The 23,574-nt window shown below is 35.0% G+C and overlaps 1 protein-coding gene across 1 annotated transcript in view; it reads right to left on the bottom strand.

Moving 5' to 3' along the window:
- The window catches only part of FAF1 (Fas associated factor 1), a 516,326-nt gene that overhangs the window by 104,026 nt on the left and 388,726 nt on the right, over window positions 1-23,574 (bottom strand). The window contains exons 14-15 of the mRNA XM_063105346.1: window positions 6,293-6,429; window positions 2,113-2,201 (exon numbers count right to left, since the gene is read on the bottom strand). Coding sequence (XP_062961416.1) covers window positions 2,113-2,201; window positions 6,293-6,429 — 226 coding nt within the window. The remainder of the gene's footprint in view (window positions 1-2,112; window positions 2,202-6,292; window positions 6,430-23,574) is intronic.

The raw sequence follows: 23,574 nt of genomic DNA on the forward strand, positions 1-23,574 counted from the left end.
ATTTGTAATTTAAAAAAAATAAAGGCAAACACAATTACAAGGGACAGTGTTTTTTGACACATATTCAGCAGATACTAAATCATTATGATCTATGCACAGTTCAAAAGAAATCTTTAAACTTAGAAAAGCTTCTCTTAAGAAACTCTATTTATGACCTGAATGATAACTTTCATGAAGACACTCTAAAAACAAAGAGAAATCCTTACCTCGTGCAGTTAAATTTCAATAAAAATTTCAATTATATGGAGCCTTGGATTTTTCCTGTAACCCTCATATTAAATTTTGTGCTCAGTATTAAAGGAATTAAAGTCAATTTCTTTACCAATGAATTATGGGGAACACAAATTAAGATGAAAGAATGAACTGGGAATATACATGCAAATATTGTGCATTCATATTATTATACAGCATAATCTGTAAATCTGGTACTAATGAGACCAAGATTTAAATGGCTGAAGAATGTGTTTAGTGAATTATTGTCAATCAATGCCTCTGGTTCCAGGATAAATGTAATCTTGAATGGCAACACACCTATTATTACAAATTCCTAACTAAGTACGGTACTTCATTATTTCAAAATGTCACTGTCAATTTATAGAGTAACAGATAAACATCTTTCTACCATATAACCAATTGCCTTTCCTTCAAAGTAAATGAAACACTATTAAGAAAAATTATAAACTCAACATTTTTACAGCAATAAAAGAAATCTAATGAGCATTAAAACTCTAAACTAGTGATAATACTCCAAATTTTAATATTTGCTAATATGCATACATTAGGTTTTATACCATTATAATCAAATACTGTTTTTTCAAGTTACCTTTCATGTAAATTCTTCCAAAAGTCATTTATTTATTCAATAATTTAACAAACATTTATTGAATGCTGACTCTGTCCTAGGTACACTGTTTGGGGATGGAGTTACAGACATGAACATAACATGACCTTTGCTCTTAACACACTCACAACCTAATGGAAGACAGAGGTAAGTAAATAAAGTAAAATACAATGTTACAGGGTTGCCGTGGATTGATTGAATTGTGTCTCATAGTTCATATACAAGAAGCTTAAATCCCACTGTGACTGTTAAGAGGGTGGGAGATCCTATTATGATAATTGAAAGGTGGCACCTTGAATAGGTGATTAGTTTGCAGGACCATGCCATAGTGAATGGATTAAGAATGGTGATCAGGGGCGTGGTTCTGGGGGCTTTAAAAGAAGAGCACATGAGAAGTTCTCTCTCTCTGCTCCACCATTCTCTACAATGTGAGACCGCAGGTCACTGTTGCCACCACTGAGGCCTTCACCAGCTGTGTTCCCTGAGCTTTGAACTCCCCAGCCTTCAAAACTGTAAGCAATAAATTTCATTTTCTTTATAAATCACCCAGTTCAGTTATTTTGTTATAAGCAGTAGAAATGGACTAATACAAGGGTTATATTAAAATTGTCTACATGTTTCACATTTGTAATAACTAAAGGGTATTTGTATTAGTCCATTTCTGTTGCTTATAAGAAAACACCTGGAATTGGGAGATTTATAAAGAAAATGAAATTTATTGCTTACAATTTTAGAGGCTGGGAAGTCCAAAGTCCGGGGAACACATCTAGTGAGGGTCTTCTTTGGTGGTAGCTTTACAGCAATGCAGGGGTCTCACATGGCAGAAAATGGTGGAGCAGAGAGATAATTCCTCATGCACTCTCCTTTTAAAGCCTTCAGAAGCAAGCCCCTGACCACCATTATTAATACATCCACTGCAGCACGGTCCTACAATCTAATCACCTTTTCAAGGCCCCACCTTTCAATTACCGTAATAGGATTTCCCACCCTCAATGGTTACAGTGGGAATTAAGCTTCTAACACATGAACTCTGGGGGACACAATTCAATCAACCTACAGCAGTATTCTATTGAAAACACTTACTACAGGTGGAAACTTTTCATCATTGCTCAGAAATCAAACTCTCCCTTATTTGTTCTATGGAAATCTTTTAAAAAATTAAATGCATCCTTATCATCCTTATTTATCAGTCATGACATAAGTGTGCAACATCATTTGACAAATCACCTTATCAAAATCCTATTAAAGGTCTGCTTAACCTGTCACCTTACCTCATCCTTTATATCTTCCTGTTGTTGGGCCGTGAAGATCTCCATTGCAGCCATGAGCCTCATCATTAACTCATCCACTGTTGTGTTACCTAACAACACATGGAGATTGTCAAACTTTATTTTATATAAACTTTTAAAATATAACTTCAAATTACTAAAGTTATTAACAATGGAAAGTCATTCTAGAATTTATCAGAAAGAAACAACTACAATCTAAAAAATTACAGACTGGTACACTAATACCTATTTAAAATACTCTCATGTTTTCACTGAAATATTTCATATGTTCAATAAGAAAAAGTTAAGTAGTATATATACTGGCAGTTGAAATTTCAGAACAGTTAGATTTGAGAGAGTAGTCTCTTAATAAGAAGGGTTTTTAGCAATATAAAGAAGAATGTCCAAGTCATGAGTTTCAAAAGTTCTTTCAAATTATGAAAACATATCTACCTAATAACACTGGCAACAACTACCAATGATTTATATGTCAGTGGTTAGGCTAAGTACTTCACATATATTATCTCATTTAATTTTGTATAATAATTCTAAGAAGGGGTCATTATGATTTTGACTTTAAAGTGAAGGAAAATGAGCCTTAGAGAGCTCAAGCAACCTGCCCAAACAAGGTCAAGCTGGTTTAGTGGTGGGGCCAGGATTTGAACACAGATGAGTCTGACTCGAAAGCCTGTCCTCTTTGCCACCTCAGTACTCTGCCTTGGAATGATCTCCTATCACCTAAAAATCCTCTGGTGAAACAAACAATAATTCAATTTCTGAAATTTTTTTTTTTTTTTTTGCCCAATTGATTATTTCCCTTTCAGCTGCTTTCAAATGACCATACTATAATCTTTATGAAGAGGGTATTTAAAATATTTTTTCCTTAATGTTATTTTATTTCTTGTCCAAATCCATAACAAACATATAGCCATTTCCTGAATGCACTGAGTCCTTGTTATTTACGCTGGATGTACCTTAAGCGAAATTCATGAGGATATGTAAAAATATGGCAATTCTTCTCTTCTCCCAATCTTAGAGTAGGGCTTAACTGAAATAACCTTTCAGTGGTCCTTTTCTCAGTTTTCCTTATGACCACTGGAAGCATGAGGTGAGGGAGCATCTATGTTCCTTAGCAAAAGAAATGACCCAATTTGTTCATATCAGCACTAATCTCTCAATAAATGAGCTATAAGACAAATGTTATCTTGGCACTAAGAAAACAGAACTGGTTTTAGTCAGAGTTCCAACTCTAGTTCTATTACTTATAAGCTGTATGATCTAGTACCCAAAAATTATCTAGCAGATGACAAGGGCTTAATAAATATTTGTTTAATAAATGAATGAATAAGTGAATGAGTGGATCATAGCTCTCTAAGGATCAATTTCCTTATTTTTAAAATGAAAATAACACTACCTCTGTAAGGCTCCTAGAAAGAGGAAAGATAATGTAAAGTGCCTGGTATATAATACACACGCAAACACTGGTAGTGACTATTAATAGATAACAGGAGATGGCAAAAGAAGTTTAGGAGTACCTTCAATGTAGATTTTGTTACTGGGCAATTCTCTGGGTTTCCATATCTCTTTAGCAAACTGTTGTGACTAAGACTCAGAGAATGGGAAATGAATACTTTATGAAGTGCACTGAAATCATCTCTGGGAAAACACTATTGTTGTATAGGTGACTACATATTTGCCATTAATTTTCAGGTTTCAGCCCCCACTCATCTTCAGCCCTAATTCAAAGGGCCCACTGCCAAACTGGACTTGTAGGTACTTTACACTTAAGCCCATAATAATCCAAGACAGAGAAAGGGTATTAAGTTAATGCAGTTCAGGGCAAACTTATTCTTTATAACCTATTGCATTGGTTCTCCAAGTTTTTGGTCTTAGGACCCCTTTATATTCCTAAAAACTACTGAGATCCCCAAAGAACTTTTGTTGACATGGGTTATATCTATCAACATTTACTGGAATAGAAATTAAAACTAAAATATTTAAAACATTTATTAATTCACTGAAAAGTAACAATAGTAAATTTCTTATATATTAATATAAACATTATGTTTTTATGAAATTTGACTTATTTTCCAAAAGAAAAAGTTCAGTCAGAAGAGTAGCATTGTTATAATGTTTTTGCAAATCTCTGTAATGTCTGGCTTAACAAAAAAAAAACTATACTGTCATATCTACTTCTACATTAAACCAATTACAATATGTTGTACTGGTTGAAATTTATAAAGAAAATCTGGCCTCACACAGATATAAAGTTGGAAAAGGGAGAAGTATTTTATAGACAATTGTGGATATTCTTCTTTGATACTACACCCAAACCGACAAGTAAAAGTTTCTTCAAGTTAGATGACTGTGGAATTTGAAGCCACAGCAATAAACTTTTTGAACACTGATACATTAAAACCCATTACATTAAAAGACCATTGCCCTTTGATGGATCTTTTACCCTTGCATGATTTTATAACATCATGCATTGGTCATTTGGAAAACATTGGTTCACTAAGTTATGCATTTCTTCTGAATTTTGACAAAATTTATTATATGCTATCAAAAAAATCACATTTATTAATGTCACCACAGATGTCATCAGAAAAGTATTTAAGCTCTCAAACTTCTGGGGGAGGATATAAATTTTTGCTTGAAAACTGGAATTTTATCACTGGCAACAAGTACTATCAGTTCTTTTACTTGAAAGTGACAGATTCACTTTGTTTATTTTGGAGAAAATATCTGCCAGATACCTAGGGTACATAAGCATAGTTTATGTCAGTCGCAATTTCAAGTAAAAACGATTTCTTTATAAAAAAACAAAAACCCAACCAGTTCAGCTCAAGCAACCACACAAGTGCTTTTCTTCAAGACAATCAGTGAACTTTAGGATGCAGCAAAAGTCCTTCATCCATACCTCCTACTGTGTCACACAAACTATAAAAAGAAAGGGTTAAAATTTAATAAATGTAATAATTTTTACTGCTTCATCAAGGATATTCATAAATGGCTTTTTTTTCCTTTTCTTTTTAAACTATGTTCATGGCAGTGAAGAATATGACTACTACTACAGTTTTATGTCATGGCCTTTATAGGTGCCAAGTTGCCAACAGTTTTATAAACTGTTGCATTTGAGCCACTAGTGAAAATGTCAACACAGTAAAATAGGGCAAAAAATTATTATGAAAATAATTTTGACCTTGTAGATTCCCTGACAGGGTCCAGGAGACCTGTAGAGTCCATGAACCACACTTTGAAAACCACTAGCTATTGCAATATTGCCTCTGTTGGGAAAGCAGGAATTGAAAATTATGTTTGTTATGCATTTACCCTATGCAAATCAGTTCCCCCAGCAGGTCGTTTCAACACTATTTATAAAACTTAATGCTGTACTTATAGAGAAAACATAAAATACCATAAATTTTGTTTTGTGTGGGTTTTAAAGGAACTGGAATTCATACAGTCCCCTTACCCCTCGACTTAAATGGGGGCAGAAATTGAGTATCCCAGACACAAGATTTTTTCAAGTGTCCAAGCTAAAGCTTTCCTATGAACAAGGTAATATTTTACACTATTCGTTGGAGTGCAGTAGTAACAGTAAAAAAAACCCAATCAAACAAAAAAACAAACACAATCACTTATTTTTTGGTAAACAATGGGCACTGTAGTTAAATTCACAGGCTTCAGATAGCTTCATGCCTTACGGTTACATCCTAGGCATGGAATCACAGAAATAAGGAGAAAATCGCCACTGTGAACAATTCAATTTGCAGTATACAGTCACTGAATTTTCTAGATAATTAAAGATAAGCATTTGTTTTAACTAATCAACATTACAGCAATAAATTAATATAAGTAAGAAATATCATATTTGAGAATTGATTATGACCTAATTGCTAGGTTAGAGAAGAAATCAGCAATTCTAAACATTTAAACTGAATATCCTATGTCCCAAAGGCTATGCAATTTTATTAAGATGTTTCTGTTGGATTTTCATGGAGCATATTTCATTTTTCCTAGCAACTATACTTTTTTGAAGATGTTCTTCTTTCTAGATGTTCTACATTTTAAAATGCAAAGGTATTCACCAATAGAAAGAAATTTTGTCAGCTTTGATAGTAAAATTTATAGTTATCACATTTACAAGAAGACTTTACTCCCCTTGTAACATGTACTTTACCTTGTATCACATTTAACACTTCATTAGATGATCGCTTTCCCATAATGATCAGAAAAAGTGGAAACTGATCTGTTTTTTGAGTCCGAATGGTTTGTGCAACAACACTGCCAAAGTGTCTATTGCACATTGTCAGAAATCTAAAATGAAACGAAATCCAAAGTTAGTTTCATTTTGGAGTTGAGCAAATTTACTAATTCCCCCCCGAAACTCATTGTTTTATTCGTTATGTTAAAATTAAACCACCTACCTGATATCAATATGTAAAAATCTTGCTATACTGAGTTTTCAACTAAATCTTAAATGACACAGAGATGATTATCATATAGAAAAGCAAGAATTGCACCTTAAATGCTGTCTGGAGCTGACAGCATAGAATTCTTAGTCTTAAATACTGCAAGCTCTACTACCCTCAACTATGAAAAAAACAAACCAAATGAATTTCAAGAGAAGAGAATTTCTTAAATAGGACAAATAATAGTGTGATACAAAGATAAATTGACTAGCACCATCCTAAGAAACAGGATTTAGCAACATTATCACAAGTCTTTAGAATCTCAAGAATTACACTTTAGAATTGTATTTTCTCCAGTAGTAGTAGGTCTTCTAGTTTCATACTTAGTATGGGATAAAATAATAATTCTAAGCTTTTGACCAAAAAAAGCTCAGAGATATTAGCATACTGAAGTCTAGCATTAGTATTCTTAACACGATCTGGAATAAATGAAAAAACTGATAAAGCTTTTCTCTTCTATTAGAGGACTGTTTGAAATTAGCATTTCTTTCAAGAGAAAAGGGTAGCTTATGATATGTTTTCAGATCTGATGGTAAAAAGTAAATGTCATAATAATAATGAATTATGAAAGACCAAATGCAAATATAGAATGCTTTAATAAGATCCAATTTAATAAAGTCTGTAAAAATAATGGACTTTTAATAACATAGGTCACAAAAGGCAAAACAGTGGAAATTCTGGAGACTAGCCACTGGTACTGGCTTATTAATTCTTAATTATGTTCATGAAAGGCAACTTAAATCGTGTGTTTTCTTATGCCTTACGAAAATATTTTAGGTAACAACTCCTCTGAAATGTATGTTCTAGCTGATGGGCAAAGTCCTGTCATCAGTCTCATGCTTTTAAAAGGTAAAGTTATTTGAAAAGACAACGGCATTAAATTGTCATGTACTCAGATTCATTTGATATCCAAATTCAAAACAGAACTAAACCTCTTAATTTTTAAAGCCAATACATTTTCTGTGTATAGAAATTCACCTCAGAAACTAAGGCTGATACTTTCATGATACATGAAACCTCTGCTGTGACTACAGAAAGTAGATCTTGTTATGGGCCACTAGAACTGTTGGCAAGAGTGTCATAAGTTAGCACCACTGCAATAAGTTCATTGGTAAGCAGGTTCATATACACATTTAGAGCAGCAATAACCAGACCTCATGGCAACTTGAAATGACAAAGCCTGAAGAAATACATTGTTGGCCATGAAATATCAGTGTCCCCACGAAAATTCAAATCTTCACATTCCACAACTATTATTGGATAAAAGGTGCTTAAGCAGTCTTAGCCTCCATACCAAACTTTACATCCATATAGCTTTAACTCGTCAATGGGGACGTGTAGATCAGGAGACGAGACAGGATCTCATTTTTCTTTCTGCTTCTTACTAAACTATTTGAAGTTAGTCTTGACCCTGATCTGATCACTGGCAAGTTCTAAAATTAAAGATGTCAAAAAAACAGTTCAAATGCCATTTCCTAGAAAAGGGAGAAAATAAGTCCTGTTGCTTTCATACCAACGGTTTAAGCAGATATCACACAGTAGATGCCCATCATAGCACTAGTCTTACAAGTGATACTAAATGGGATATCCTCCCAAAAAAGGAAGGAAAAAAGGAAGGAAGGAAGGAAGGAAGGAAGGAAGGAAGGAAGGAAGGAAGGAAGGAAGGAAGGAAGGAAGGAAGGAAGGAAGGAAGGAAGGAAGGAAGGAAGGAAGGAAGGAAGGAAGGAAGGAAAGAGAAAAGCAGGCAAGCTTAGTGATTTTAAGAATTCTACTTCATAACAATTTTGCCTGGAAATTATGTACTTCCTAAATTCTTTTTGTGAAAATGAGCAAGAAGGAAAAATAATTATAAAATGCAGGTATCTTATTAGGTTTAAAATAATATATAACACAAATTCCAAAACTACACAAAGCATATTCAAGAGAGGTACAGCTTTCAAAGGCAGATAGCCATTCAATTAACTATAAAAAAAACCAAAGTAATCAATTTTCTACCAGGTACTGGCAAATCACGAATTTTTTGAAAGTAGTTGAGAAATACTCAGGGATCACATAGCCAGCTGACACTTTCCAGTAGCCTTAACCAATAATTTGTTCTAATCAAAGAGAGACTGTTAAAACTTTAATTAACCTGATTAATTTCCCTAAAATCTGAATCACATTTGAGATTTTCAAATTGCAATCATCGAGAGCCTGTAGGGCAAATGAACAGTACCAAATTACAAAATTCCTACTTGCCAAATTCCTACTTCCGTTATAATTAACAACTTGAGGAAGAACTTCATAACATAGATATCAAGTCTTTCTCCTGCCTAGCAGGCTCTGCTTCTTCCTCCCAAGATCATTCACAGAATACTATCAGCAGCAAAAAATTCAGTTCAAAACATTAGAAGAAAAACAGACATAGAAAAAATAAGTCATTTTAAGAAAAAGAGTGTGGTGCTCCTAATTGTGGCATTTTCTTCCTTTCGAACAGATAAGTGCCAGTGCATCTAACGGCAGGGCCAAAGTCATCTATTTGTACAAGGCAATCATCAGAGTCAGATGTCATGTAGGGACAAATGGTTTCCACAGCAATTGGATTCCTGCAATCTCAAACCCAAAGGGAGAAGAAGGACAACTGTTCCGTAACAAGGGGAAATGGCTGCTTTTTAACTATAAAAGATGTGAATGAACCAAACAACCTACCCATCATATACCTATTTTAGGAGGGAAAGAACAAGTTACCAATCGACTCCCCAAAACAAAAGCTAAAATGACAGATTTGAAAAGACAAAGTATAGATGCCCTCACTAAAGGGATAAAGTGAGGGAGGAAGGGAGAGGAGAAAGAAGGAAAGGTTAAGAAAAATGAATAAAAGGAAATGGTTAATCACAAATCACATTTACTTTTACATTCACCAGTTCTTGCTATTAGAAAACTGAAAATGGGAAGATAAGATAAAATGATTTTAATCTAAAGTTTTGAGAGAAAATAAACAGAATATATCATGGCCAGAAGTCACTGACTTTTAATAAGCTGTACTTCAACATAAAATATATATTAAATGGGATACAGCAATTTAGGGGGAGGGAGATGAAATTCCACAAATACTTCTTGCCTACCTGCTGTATAACAGGTACTGTAAAAGGAGGGACATTTGATTAAAAAAAAATGAAGTCCACAAAATTGCCAACTACTCTATTTAAGGGTTCCTGATTATTACAGTTCAATGTTAAGTTTAAATGAGCCTCAAATATAAATAGGGAATAACACATCTTTAAAACACTTGTCCTGCTGTAAGGATGAAATGAGATAAGATACAGAAAACACTTGGACTTGTACCTAGAATATGGTAGGCCTTTAAAATTGGTAGTTATTTTATTATTATTAAATATTTAATGATATTTAACATTTTTATCACCACTACTTTCAGGATTAAAATGATAGTTTACACCTGCAGGCCAACACTGAAAATTTTTTTGCACAGGAAATTATAGTATCAAAGAATTGTTGACTAAATGAAAACAGTCACTGGTTTTATTTTCATTCAGAAAATGAAAGGGCAGATATGAATATATAGAAAATAAAAAAATGCAATTATAGATGCTGTAGCTGTGCAATATTACAAAACTTTAAACATTTAAAAGTGGATATGAAACTAAAATCACTATTTTCTTTTTAAAACACTTATGTTTAATAATGTTAATAATTTAAAACCAAGAATCAGTACCAAAATTCCTGACTATTTACCATTGAACCATGTCTTTCTGATAATCTGTGAATCATTTCCCCAAAAAGAGAGGTTACTGAACAGAAAAAAATCATGTTTAACAGTGCTAAAGCAGTTGGCAGGCTGCTGCGGGGGGCAGTGGTGGTAGGAAGCCTAAGACAGCAGGGTGACAGCAAACTGGAGAGCCTCCAAAATCAATAGCAGGCGTCTCAGAGGACAAGTTTTCAATATTTTACTTTTGACTGTGATGCTTGTTATATAGATTCTAAACCTGAAATTAGCAGAGTACATCAGTTTTCTTTGGGTTAGTGTTGCATGTTCACTAATCCAGTTTGCTATAAAACCAATATATTAATTCCAGGCAGAAAGAATTGACGAGTACAAAGGTCTTGATGTCATGTATGCCTAGTGTGCTTGAAAAACAACAGGGAGGCCAGTGTGGCTGGAGCAGACTGAACAAGACCACTGGGTCAATGTCACCACCACCAGATGGACTTTGGACTCCCCAGCCTCAGCAACTATAAAGAAAGAAACTGAAGCTCCGAGAGTTTAAATGATTTGCTACAAGTCACACAGCTATTAAAGCAAAGCTAGAATTTGAACTCAGGAGCCCGCTGGTACCAGCCAGCAGAACTGCATGGCTCCACATGGCCCCCTTACCCTGCCGCCTTGGACCCAGGCAGGGGGGGAGCTCCAGGCCCTGCCCCGGTGCCCTGAACCGGCATTACACAGGTGAGCCCGCCTGTGCCAATCAGTGGAACCGCAACTCCATGCGGCCCATCATCCTGCCTCAGATCCAGTGGGGAGCACCAGCCTACAGTCCTGACCCACCGAGTTTAGCCCAGCAGAACTCCACGAGCCAGGGACTCATTCTATGGCCGCGGAGTCTTGAATGGGAACCAAGGTGGTTTAACATAACCACCACCACACCTACTGTCAAGCAAAGACAATTCACCCCACACAGTAGCAACCAAGGCCACTCCACAGCCAACCTCAGTGTAACAGAGGAAGCAAACCTCCTACCAAATGACCAGGCATCAGCAAAAAAACACTAGAAGCACTAGAGCACCTCAAGCACTCTAACATCCCAATTGTGGGTATTCCTGAAGGGCAGGAGAAAGGAAAAGGTATCGAAAATCTACTCAAGGAAATGGTAACAGAAAAGTTCCCAGGTGTAGACCTTCAGATCCAGGAAGCTCAAAGGTCCCCAAACAGATTCAACCCAAAAAGATCCTCCCCAAGACATATTATAGTTAAATTTGCAAAGCTCAAAGACAAAGAGAGAATTCTACAAGCAGCAAAAGTGTCAGGTCACTTATAGGGGAACCCCCATCAAACTAACAGCAGACTTCTCAACTGAAACCCTACAGGCCAGAAGAAAGTGGAATGATATATTCAAAATATTAAAAGAAAAAAACTGCCAGCCAAGAATTCTTTACCCAGCAAGACTCTCCTTCAGAAATGAGGGAGAAACAATGTATTTCCCAGATAAACAAAAGTTGTAGGAGTTCACCACCACATGACCAGCCCCTGCAAGAAATTCTCAAGGGAGTCATTCATCTGGAATCTGAATAATGGTGACCCATCATCACAAATACACAAGAAAGAACAAAACCCACAGTTAAAACAAAAATGCCAACAAGAAAGAGAAAGAAGCTAAATCATTCTGCCTTAAATTCCCAACTTACATTGAAGAAGAGAAATAAAAGGGGAAATAGTGATCAAAAGATATTTAAACCACCTAAACAAGTAGCAATTAAATGACAGCAATTAAACAACACTTCTCAATACTACTCTGAATGTGAACGGACTAAACTCCCCATTCAAAAGACACAGACTAACTGACTGTATTAAAAAGATAGACCCAAGTATATGCTGTCTTCAAGAGACCCACCTCACCTGTAAAGACACTCATAGACTAAAAGTGAAGGGATGGAAAAAGATATACCATGCAAATGGAAACCCAAAACGAGTAGGAGTAGCTATTCTTATATTGGACAAAATAGACTTTAAACCAAAAAACATTAAAAAAGACAAAGAAGGCCATTATATAATGATAAAGGGAACTATCCAGCTAGAAGACATAACAATCATAAACATGTATGCACCCAATACCGGAGCACCCAGATATATCAAGCAAACACTCTTAGAGCTAAAGAAGGAGATAGGCCCTAATACATTAATAGTGGGTGATCTGCACACCACTCTCTCAGTATGGGACAGGACTTCCAGGCAACAAGTCAACAAAGAGACACAGGATTTAATCTATACCCTAGACCAATTGGACTTGGCAGATATATACAGAACATTTCACCCAAGAGCTAAAGAATACACTTTCTTTTCATCAGCTCATGGTACATTCTCCAGGATAGACCACATATTAGGTCACAAATCTAGTCTCAGGAAATTTTAAAAAACTGAAATCATTCCAACAATCTTTTCAGACCACAATGGACTAAAACTGTAGATAAACAATAAGCAGATCACTCGAAGCTATACAAATACATGGAAAATAAATAATAGGCTCCTGAATGACCTATGAGTCCAAGAAGAAATTAAACAGGAAATCAAAAAATTTCTAGAAACTAATGAAAATAAAGATATATCATACCGAAACTTGTGGGATACTGCAAAAGCAGTACTGTACTGAGGGAAATTTATTGCAGTAATAGCTTATATCAAAAAAAAAAAAAAAAAAAAAGGAAAGACTCCAAATAAATGACCTAACACTATGCCTCAAAGACCCTGAAAAACAACAACAATCCAAACCTAAAGGCAGTAGACAGAAAGAAATAATTAAGATCAGAGCAGAAGTAAATGAAATAGAGACCCCCCAAAATAGAAAAGATCAACAAAACTAAAAGTTGGTTTTTCAAGAAGATAAACAAAATAGACACACCATTAGCTAGATTAACAAAAATAGGAGAAGACTCAAATAACAAAAATTAGAAGTGAAAAGGGAGACATTACAACTGACACCACAGAAATACAAAGAATCATTAGAGACTATTATAAACAACTGTATGACAACAAATTTGAAAATCTGGAAGATATGGATAAGTTTCTAGACACATATAAATTGCCAAGACTGCACCAAGAAGAGAAAGAAAACCTGAACAGACCAATAACAAGCAAGGAGATTGAAGTGGTAATTAGCAATCTTCCAACAACAACAAAAAAACCCCCGGTCCGGATGGCTTTACAGCTGAATTCTATCAAACTTTCAAAGGGGAGTTAATACCAATTCTCATGAAACTGTTCCAAACAATTGAAAAAGACTCTACTCTCCCAAACTCATTCTATGAGGACAACATAACTCTGATACCAAAACCAGATAAAGACACAACAAAAAAAGAAAATTACAGGCCAATATCCTTGATGAACCTAGATGCTAAAATCCTCAGCAAAATATTAGCAATTAGAATACAGCAACATATTTAAAAAATTATACACTATGATCAAGTGGGATTCATCACAGGGATGCAAGGATGATTCAACATACAAAAGTCAATAAATGTGATACATCACATCAACAAGCTGAAGGACAAATACCATGTGATCATCTCGACGGATGCTGAAAAAGCATTTGACAAAATTCAACATTCCTTCATGATAAAGACTCTCAACAAATTAGGTATAGAAGGAAAATATCTTAACACAGTAAAAGCCATTTATGACAAGCCTACCACCAGTATTACTCTGAATGGGGAAAAATTGAAGGCCTTCCCCTTAAAGACAGGAACAAGACAAGGATGTCCACTCTCACCACTTCTATTCAACAGAGTGCTGGAGGTTATAGCTAGAGCAATCAGGCAAGAGAAAGAAATAAAGGGAATCCAGATTGGAAAAGATGAAGTCAAACTTTCCCTATTTACAGATGACATGATACTATATATAGAAAAACTGAAAGACTCTATCAAAAAACTCCTAGAGCTGGTTAATAACTTCAGTAACGTTGCAGGATACAAAATAAATGCCCAGAAATCAGTAGCATTTATATACTCAAATAATGAATTAACAGAAAGAGAAATAAAGAAAGTAAGTCCATTTACAATTGTCACCAAAGAAATACCATACCTACGGATCAATTTAACCAAGGAGGTGAAAGACCTCTATAATAAGAATTACAAACCACTTCCGAAACTAATTAAAGAAGACACAAAAAGATGGAAAGATATTCCATGCTCTTGCATTGGAAGAATTACATTGCAAAAATGTCTATACTACCCAAAGCAATCTACAGATTCAATGCAATCCCCATCAAAATACCAATGGCATTCTTCATAGAAATGGAAAAAACAATCTTACCTTTTGTATGGAAAAACAAAAGACCCCAAATAACCAAAACAATCCTGAGCAAAAAAACAAATTGGGAAGCATAACTCTGCCTGACTTCATATTATACTACAAAGCTGTTGTAACCAAAACAGCATGGTACTGGTATAAAAATAGACATTCAGACCAGTGGAGTAGAATAGAGAACCCAGAAATCACTCCTCAGGCTTATGGCCATCTGATATTAGACAAAGGCAACAAAAATCTACATTGGGGAAAAGATTGCCTCTTCAACAAGTGGTGCTGGGAAAACTGGATATCCATATGCAGAAGAATGAAACTAGACATGCGTCTCTCACCATACACTAAAATCAACTCAAAATGGATTAAAGACCTAAGTATAAGACCCCAAACTGTAAAATTACTAAGGGAAAATATAGGTGAAACGCTTCAGCAGTTAGGTCAGGACACAGGCTTCATGAACATGAGCCCAAAAGCACAAGCAGCAAAAGAAAAAATAAACCAATAGGATTATATCAAACTAAAAAGTTTGTGCACAGCAAAAGACACAATCAACAGAGTGAAAAGACAACCTACAGAGTGGGTGAAAATTTTTGCCAACTATGCATCTGACAAGGGACTAATATCCAGAATATACATAGAACTCAAGCAATTATACAGTAAAAAAATAAATAACCCAATTAAAAAATGGGCAAAGGAGTTGAATAGACATTTTTCAAAGGAAGACATAGAAATGGCCAACAGATACAGGAAAAAACGCTCAACATCACTAGTCATCAGGGAAATGCAAATTAAAACCACACTGAGATACCACCTCACTCCAGTTCGACTGGCTATAATCAAAAAGACGGTGAATAACAAATGCTGGCGAGGGTGTGGAAAGAAGGGAACACTACTGCACTGTTGGTGGGAATTTAAATTTGTACAACCACTTTGGAAAATAATTTGGAGGTTTCTCAAACAACTACAGATGGATCTTCCATATGATCCAGCAATCCCTCTTCTGGGTATATATCCAGAGGAATGGAAATCATCATGTCAAAGAGATAACTGCACTCCCATGTTTATTGTAGCTCTGTTTACAATACCCAAGATATGTAACCAACCTAAATGTCCATCAATAGAGGATTGGATAAGGAAACTGTGGTATATACACACTATGGAATACTGCTCTGCCATAAAAAAGAATGAAATACTCCCATTTACAACAACATGGATGAACCTGGAGAAACTTATGTTGAGTGAAACAAGCAAAGCACAGAGGGATAAATACCACATGTGCTCACTCATATGCGGGAGCTAAGAGAGAAAGGAAGGCAAAGAAAGACCACAGTAGTGCCGTGATCTAACAGAGGGAAGGAACATTCCTATGGCTACAAATTGCAGTTGAGGGAAGAGGGGGAAGGGGAGGGAGGTTGGGGGATAATTGGGAGGTGAAAAGGGTACAAAAGTAATTTCTGGTAATGAATATGCCCCCAATAGGAATCTGGCCCCCACATCATGGGCAGGAAGGGGGACATTCTGCTTTGTACCTCATGAATATTCACAATAAACAAACAAACAAACAAAACCAATATATTGAATTCTTAATTTCATATATTGTTTTTTTCAGTTCTAGAATGCCCATTTAATTACTTTTATATATCCTAATTCATTAGTGAAATACTCCATCTTTTATCAGTTTTGTCCATTTTCCCCTCTGTTTTCTTTAATATGTTAGAAATATTATAAGTAATTGTTTTTAAGTTATTTTTCTGGTGTAAACTCCATTATTGGGTCATCTGTTTATTTTTAGATTCTCTTGTATAGTTTTCTCTTAGTTATTGGTCATATTTTTGTGTCCATTTGCATATTTAGTAATTTTTTGTTGTGTGTTAGACTTTGTATACATATAAAAGAACCACAAAGACGTTAGATGGTGTTGTTTTCAGTAGGGTTCTCATTTTTCTCTGTTGTGCAAATGGATAAGTGGCTAACTACCTCCAACCAGTCAGGGATTGAGCTGTTTTAGGGTTGTGTTTAAGTTTAATAAATCTCAGTTTTCCTGTCAAAAAAAAAGACAGTGCTAAAGGACTTCTCCAAAGTTACGTAACAGTTTAGGGCAAATCTTCTGCATACACTTCATTAACTGCAGTTCCTTATCTTATACCACTTCTTTTGAAGCCACCCTGGTTTGAGGAGCTCTTCCCTTAAAAACAAACCAAACTGGCAGTTTGTTTGCACATATTCATTCACGGGCCCAGGGTTTGTTCAGTTACATTCATGTAGATCGATAGAAAAACCAGAATATGAGATAGAGAAAGGAACTTCAAGATCATCTACCTATCTAGCTAACACTCAATTCTCCTTTCCTCCTCTTTTCCTTTTAGTAGGAAAATAAAGCCAAAGTTCTTTAACTTGTGAAATGAGATTCATCAAGTTGTAAGCTCTGTCAAGCATACCAAAACCAGGCCAGCCAAGGAGTTTTGTCTCCTACCACATCAATCCCACAAATCTGCATGCCCACTCCATTGTTCAGCTAATTTCTGGAGTTCCCATTGGGAATGATCTTTACCATGGCTGTTGCATGCACCTTTGTCCTTTGAGGGTAGTTTTGATTTCTGAAAGTAGTCCTAAGTCTTTGGTTCAATGTGAGGTAAAAAGGGTACATGACTAAGCTGGGGAAAACTAACTATACAAGGCAGTGGTCTCAACCTCTAGTGGCCTAGGAATCACCTAAGGAGTTTATTTAAAAGGAAAGTTCCTTAGCCCCAAACCTCAGAGATTCTGCTTCAACAGATCAGAGATGAGGCCAGGAAGCTGCCTTTTTAATAGGCCCTCCAATGCCACCCCAGTTGATTTTGATCCATGTAGTTAATGGCCACACTTTGAGAAACACTGCTTTCAGGACACAGGACTGCTTTCCTTGTAAGGCTTTAAGCTATTTCTGAAGGCAGTTCTTAAATAAGTCACTCTAAAAATGTTTTGGGCAATGGCAGTTTTACTGCACCAAGTGTCTGGTCTTTTAAGGTAACCACTTTGAAAATGTTAATTCCTGCTTGCTGCCTTTGTATGGGTGAGCTCCAATATGATGTGAGAAAAATAAATACCTCAAAAGTTTGTGAGCTCCAGGTGATGGAGAAAAAACAAAGCAAGGAAGGGGAGGTTGTAATATGAAATAAAGTGGTCAAGGAAGGTCTCATTAAAAAGTTGATATTTGGGCCGACCCCATGGCTCACTCGGGAGAGTGCGGCACTGGGAGCACAGCGGCGCTCCTGCCGTGGGTTCGGATCCTACATAGGGATGGCCGGTGCACTCGCTGGCTGAGTGCGGTGCAGATGACACCAATCTGAGGGTTGTGATCCCCTTACTGGTCACAAAATAAAATAAAATAAAATAAAAATAAATAAAAAAATAAAAAGTTGATATTTGATCAAAGACTCAAATGAGATGAAGTAAGGAATAAAACACATATCTCAGAAAGAGAATTTCAGGCAGAGAGAAGAGCAAATACAGAAACCTTGAAGTTGGAGAGTATTTAGCATATTTGAAAGGTAAAAAGGAGGTTAATGTAAGCTGGAGCAAAGTTCAAAAGGGGGAAAAAAGACAAAATCGAAAATTTTGACTCTACGTGGTGAAAAACACCATAACAAGGCCAAAAGATAAATAATGAACAGGGCGAAAATTTCTAAATTTCAAACCACAGAAGAAGAACTAATTTCCTTAATGTATAAAGAATTCTTATAAAGCAATACATAAAAGATCAACAAACAATATATAAAGACAGCTCCCATAAATGGAAACAGTAATGGCTCAAAAGCATGTAAAAAGATACTCAACTCATAATAAGCTAGCTCCTAATTAAAGCTACACTAAGAAACCATTTTTCACCTGTCAGATTAGTGAAGATAAATTTGGCATTAGCAAGGTTAAAGGGAAACAGTCACTACTATACACTGTTAGTAGACTGAAATTGGTACCAACTCCCTTGAGGGCATTTTGCTAATATCTATTAAAATTACAAATGTATACATACTCTTAACCCAACACTTCTATATCTGGTCATTTAGTCTACTGATATATTTTCATGTGGAAATCACCTATGTACACAGTTAGCTACTGCAGGTTTGTAATAGCAGAATACCGGACATAACCTAAATGTCCATCAATAGGGCCTGGCTAAATAAAATTATAGTAAATTATGGACTTAAAGGAATACTATGTGGCCATAAAATAGAGTCCTTTATGAACTGACATAGAATATCTTTAAGATATAATGTTACTGGAAAAGCCTAGATGTTAGTGTTTACCATTTGTGTAAAACTGGGGGAAAATAAATACATATTAGCTTGTTTATATACAAAATAATCTCTGGATGAATAAATAAGAAATTTATAACATTGCCTCTGGGAAGAGTAACTTAGAGAGAGGGTAAGAAGGAGACTATTCATTGTATACCTTTTTATGCCTTTTGAGTTTTGATTAATGTGAATGTATTAGCCAATAATGAAGTAAACATAAATTTTCAAAGTAAAATAGTAACTCCACTACATAAAGAAAATTTTCATGTAATCCCAAACTTTTAATGCAACATTAATTACATTTGTCTATTTCTTATGAGTCTTTTGTTCAAATATATCTTTTTCATCTTGTGGTAATCACTGGCTGGTTGGATACAATATTTTAGCCTTCTATAAAGGCTAAAATAATAAACCCAGCATTTGAAATGACTGAATAACATTCCATTGAGTAGATGTATATGCTGCCATGTTCATAACTATTCACCTACAGCTAGACATTTCTTTCTAATTTTCATTCATTATAAATAATACTAGGATAAATGTCCTGAAGTATCTCCTTAGGGAAAAAAGTCTGTGAAATGAAATTATTTGGTAAAAGGGTAGAAACATTTAATGACTATTAATACATATTATCAAATTGTTTTCTAAAAGGATGATATAATGCCTCTTCCTACAAATGCAAATACTGTGTGCATTATTAGAGAATATAGCCAAACTAAAGGCAATTTTAAGAAAACAAGGGATCGGATTTTGTGTAGACTTTAATCTAAGAAGGACCTCTCACATATCCAAGGCTTAGGCTTCCTGGTAACAGTAAACTATTAAATTGTTTCAATAGGTTAGCAGAGTTTAAAAACACCATGTAACTTCTTTATCTCCTTGTTGTCACCTATAAATTACTCAAGTAAAAAGGCGTTGAGGCATTACCAATTTAATGACAGGATGTAGCTAATTTATAGGGGACTAATTTATATTAATTTTTGGAGGGACAATAATCATAAACAGATAATTGGCTGTCTTTTTCTCATTACTAGTAAGAACATAAACACTTATGTTAAGTATGTGAGAATTTCCCCATATAAGGGTAAGTTTACTTTGTCTTAAATCTAGATCATAGAACTTTAGTTGGGATGGATAATAGAGAACATCTAATCCAATTTCTTATCAAATGCAGAAATTCCTTCTCCAGCAATGTAAAGAGAAGATTCATTTTCCAGGGGCTATATAAGAGAGCAAATTTATGTGAAATGCCATATAACATTTCTTCTGTATTATGAATTTTACAAATCAATAAATATTTATGAGGACCTAGTAAATACATAATAAGACATGGTTTTTGACTTCAGGATACTAAGAATATTTTGGCTTCGATAAATCAAGGCCCCCAAACAGTAAATGTAATCTGATTATATGACTGGGCCTTAGAATTAGTGGTTCAGATTAAGTGCTGAAAGAAACCAGAGAAGGGAATAGGGGCTTAGAAGTCATGGAGAATTTTATGTTACATGATAGTGCTCCTGGACAGCTATTTGGAGAGGAACTATCTCTTACTAACTTCTGTGTTCCTAGCACCTGGGGCCTAATGTACATTTGTTGCATGAATGGGCCAATTCATGCTACAGTAACCTTTATCTCCACTATGGCAATGATGACCACACCATCTTCCGTTTCCTCTTCCAACTACTTCTAAAATCAGTTTAATTAAAAGACAGTTTGCATGAACTGTCCTGGTCTCCAGGGCCCCCCTTTCACTGTGCTTCCACTCCACAGGTCATTTGGACCCTCAAAATAAGCAGGTGTTGCTCCATGAGTTCATGATTCTAAGCTTCTCTTCTGATTTTTTTTTAAGCAAACTACAGTTTTTATATAATTGCATCCTATTACCACGCACTGACTGAAAATGTGACTTAGAAAAATGTAAAACATCCAAATATTAATATATTAGGGAAACTAGGAATTCTTGCAAGCAGCATAATATTGTGGGAAGAACAAAGACTTTGGAGTCAAACCTGATTTTGTCACTTACCGGTTGTTCCTTTGGATAACTTAATCTCTCTGAGCCTTAACTTTCTCATCTATAAAATGAAGATAATGATACCTACTTTTGAAATGGATCTGTGGATTAATAAATACAACTTTTTCTTCCTTTTTATGTGCTTCAGAGTCAAAATTGGTTCTCCCTCCTCCCCTCCAAATTAAAGATATGATGAAATGTTTCCTAAAATAAGTTATAGCAGCAATCCCAGAGTCATATCGCTAAACAAGAAGTTATGCTTAACACTATGCTTGGCACTGGATTATAATACTATGTAACTTCTAGGATATGCACCAGCATTATCATAAGATAATGCCCTATTCTAGGGTAGTAATTTGAACTAAAGATACATAAATATCTTTTCTTCATGTTGTCATGTTCTAACTTTTTTCCAGCTGCCAAATTTGGGGACTTTGTGATTTTATTATTATATAAAAATTTTTCAGTTACATTTATTTCAGGGTTGGTTGGTTTCTCTTGGAACCCTGAATAATAATTTCCTAATTTCCTTATGTATTTGAAAATAACTATTACCCTAATGGATAAAAAAAGTGGAAAAGCCTTAGTAGAAATCTCATACACAGGAGGAAAGTCTTTAAAAGATAAATGACCAACAACACAGAATATTAGCACTTCACTCATTAAAGCTTTCAATCGAGAATCAATTTCAACCCAATACTTGATAAAGGCTCACATGAGACAGCTGATGTTTGGCAGAGAGAGTTGAATGGACATGTTGACTGTACAGGCTTTTCCTCTAAGCTCTATACTTGTTATGAGTTAGATCATCAAAATGGAATATTTAAGGACCATATTACCTAAGCTCCCTAAAGAATTACCATTACTGAAAAAAGATTTAATACGAAGCCTTCTGCTTTTACAAAGGATTAATATAAGAAACATCTATTTAAAATAATTTGTGTTCTGCAAAACAACAGTAGAAGATAATTGTCTATTACATTTCCTAACAACTGCCAAATAGAAAATCATGCAACCAAATTCTCCCTTGAGTTCAGTGTCAGAAAATCTTGAGATGAACTTTAGGCTTCCATATATCACAGAATGAGAACTGTAAATGGTAAACTGTAAACTCTAGGGAATAGTACCTGGTATATAAGAGAAACACAATAAATATATATTAAATGGACACATGAATGAATGAGTATATGCCTATGACGTTTCCTTTTTTCTCTTTGGTCGCTGAAATTATAGAGCTGAATTTGGTGTTTATGTATAAAACTTAAGTCAACCCAGGTGCATATAAATACTCATCTATTTGCCACTTTTAGTTAGTTTTCATCTGATTTTATTTTTTATTTTCCTGTTTTATATGGTATTTACTCTTGTATAGCAATGATATCCATTTTTTCAAGGAGGCAAATTGCTAATGCCAAATGGAAAAAAAAAATAGATGTATCTATAGAAGGGAAAGCAAGAATGTTTTGCCAATTCAAGCACAGTACATGGTCCATAATCAGTGCTTAATGAATACCTTTTTTTTTTTTTTGATGAAGAAATGGACAGATGGTAGAATAAATGGGACAGTAAAAAGCTGGAATGAATGATGACAAAGTGACCATCATCTGAGGAATCAACATCCCTTAAGACAAGTAAATAGCTTGATTTTCAAAAAGAACAGACCAGTAAACTTGCCCTCAGTCCCCTACAAAATCTAGAAAAGTCACTTAGACAAATGGGTTTATGAATACTTAGAATACAGTAGTGATAAATAGGAGGCAGCAGGTCAATAAGAAAATACCATGTCCAAATAACCATGAGCTTACTAGACTGAGAATTTATGAGCATTCTAAGCTTTGACTATCTGGACTTCAGTAAGGCATATGACTAGTTATTTCAAAGGATCCTTCACGATAAGATTCGGAAATACAGGCTAAATTAAATGAGTTCATTTATCACCAGAAAACTGAATCTGTAGAGTGCTACCAAACTGAGAGTGGTATCAGTTTACCACATGGCCTTGTCCTGTCAGCATTTTCATAAATGTCTAAAATAAAGAAATCAAATATATACATTTAGATAACTGCACTGAGCACTTACTCTGTGCCACACTTTTTAATCAATCATTTTATTTAATTCTAATAACAACTCTCTGAGGAATGTGATTTTATCTTCATTTTACAATACAGAAACTGAAACTTAGAGGGTTTAAGCAACTTGCCCAAGGTCATTACGGTGGCCTAGGCATAGCCAGAATTCCAATCCTGGTCTGACTAAATCCGAAGCTCATTTATATTTTTAACTATTATGCTGTCCTGCATTCTTATAACATCCAACAAATAATTATTGAGCATTCATTCTAAGAAACAAGAGTGGAAAAGATTGATACAACTCTTGCCCTTCTGAAGTTTATATTCTAGTGGAAGAATTAGAAAATAAATTTAAAAACAAGCAAAAGTAATGGCTTATTATGGCGAGTTCTAAGAAGTGCTATGAGAGAGAATAATAAAATGGTAGAAAGCCTTTTCTAGAAAGGCTTATCAGACCTTTCTGGAGAGGGAACACTTAAACTGACACCTAAAGGACAGAAAAATGAGGTCATTTCTGCCTTTCTGATGACCTACATTTTGGGAAGGGGAGTAGGGAGGGACATGGCACATTTGGTGAAGGAGGAATAGTATGAAATAGACATCTCACCCAGGCAAAAAG

This window comes from Cynocephalus volans, chromosome 8, assembly GCF_027409185.1.
Source record: "Cynocephalus volans isolate mCynVol1 chromosome 8, mCynVol1.pri, whole genome shotgun sequence".
NCBI classification, from domain to species: Eukaryota; Metazoa; Chordata; class Mammalia; order Dermoptera; family Cynocephalidae; genus Cynocephalus; species Cynocephalus volans.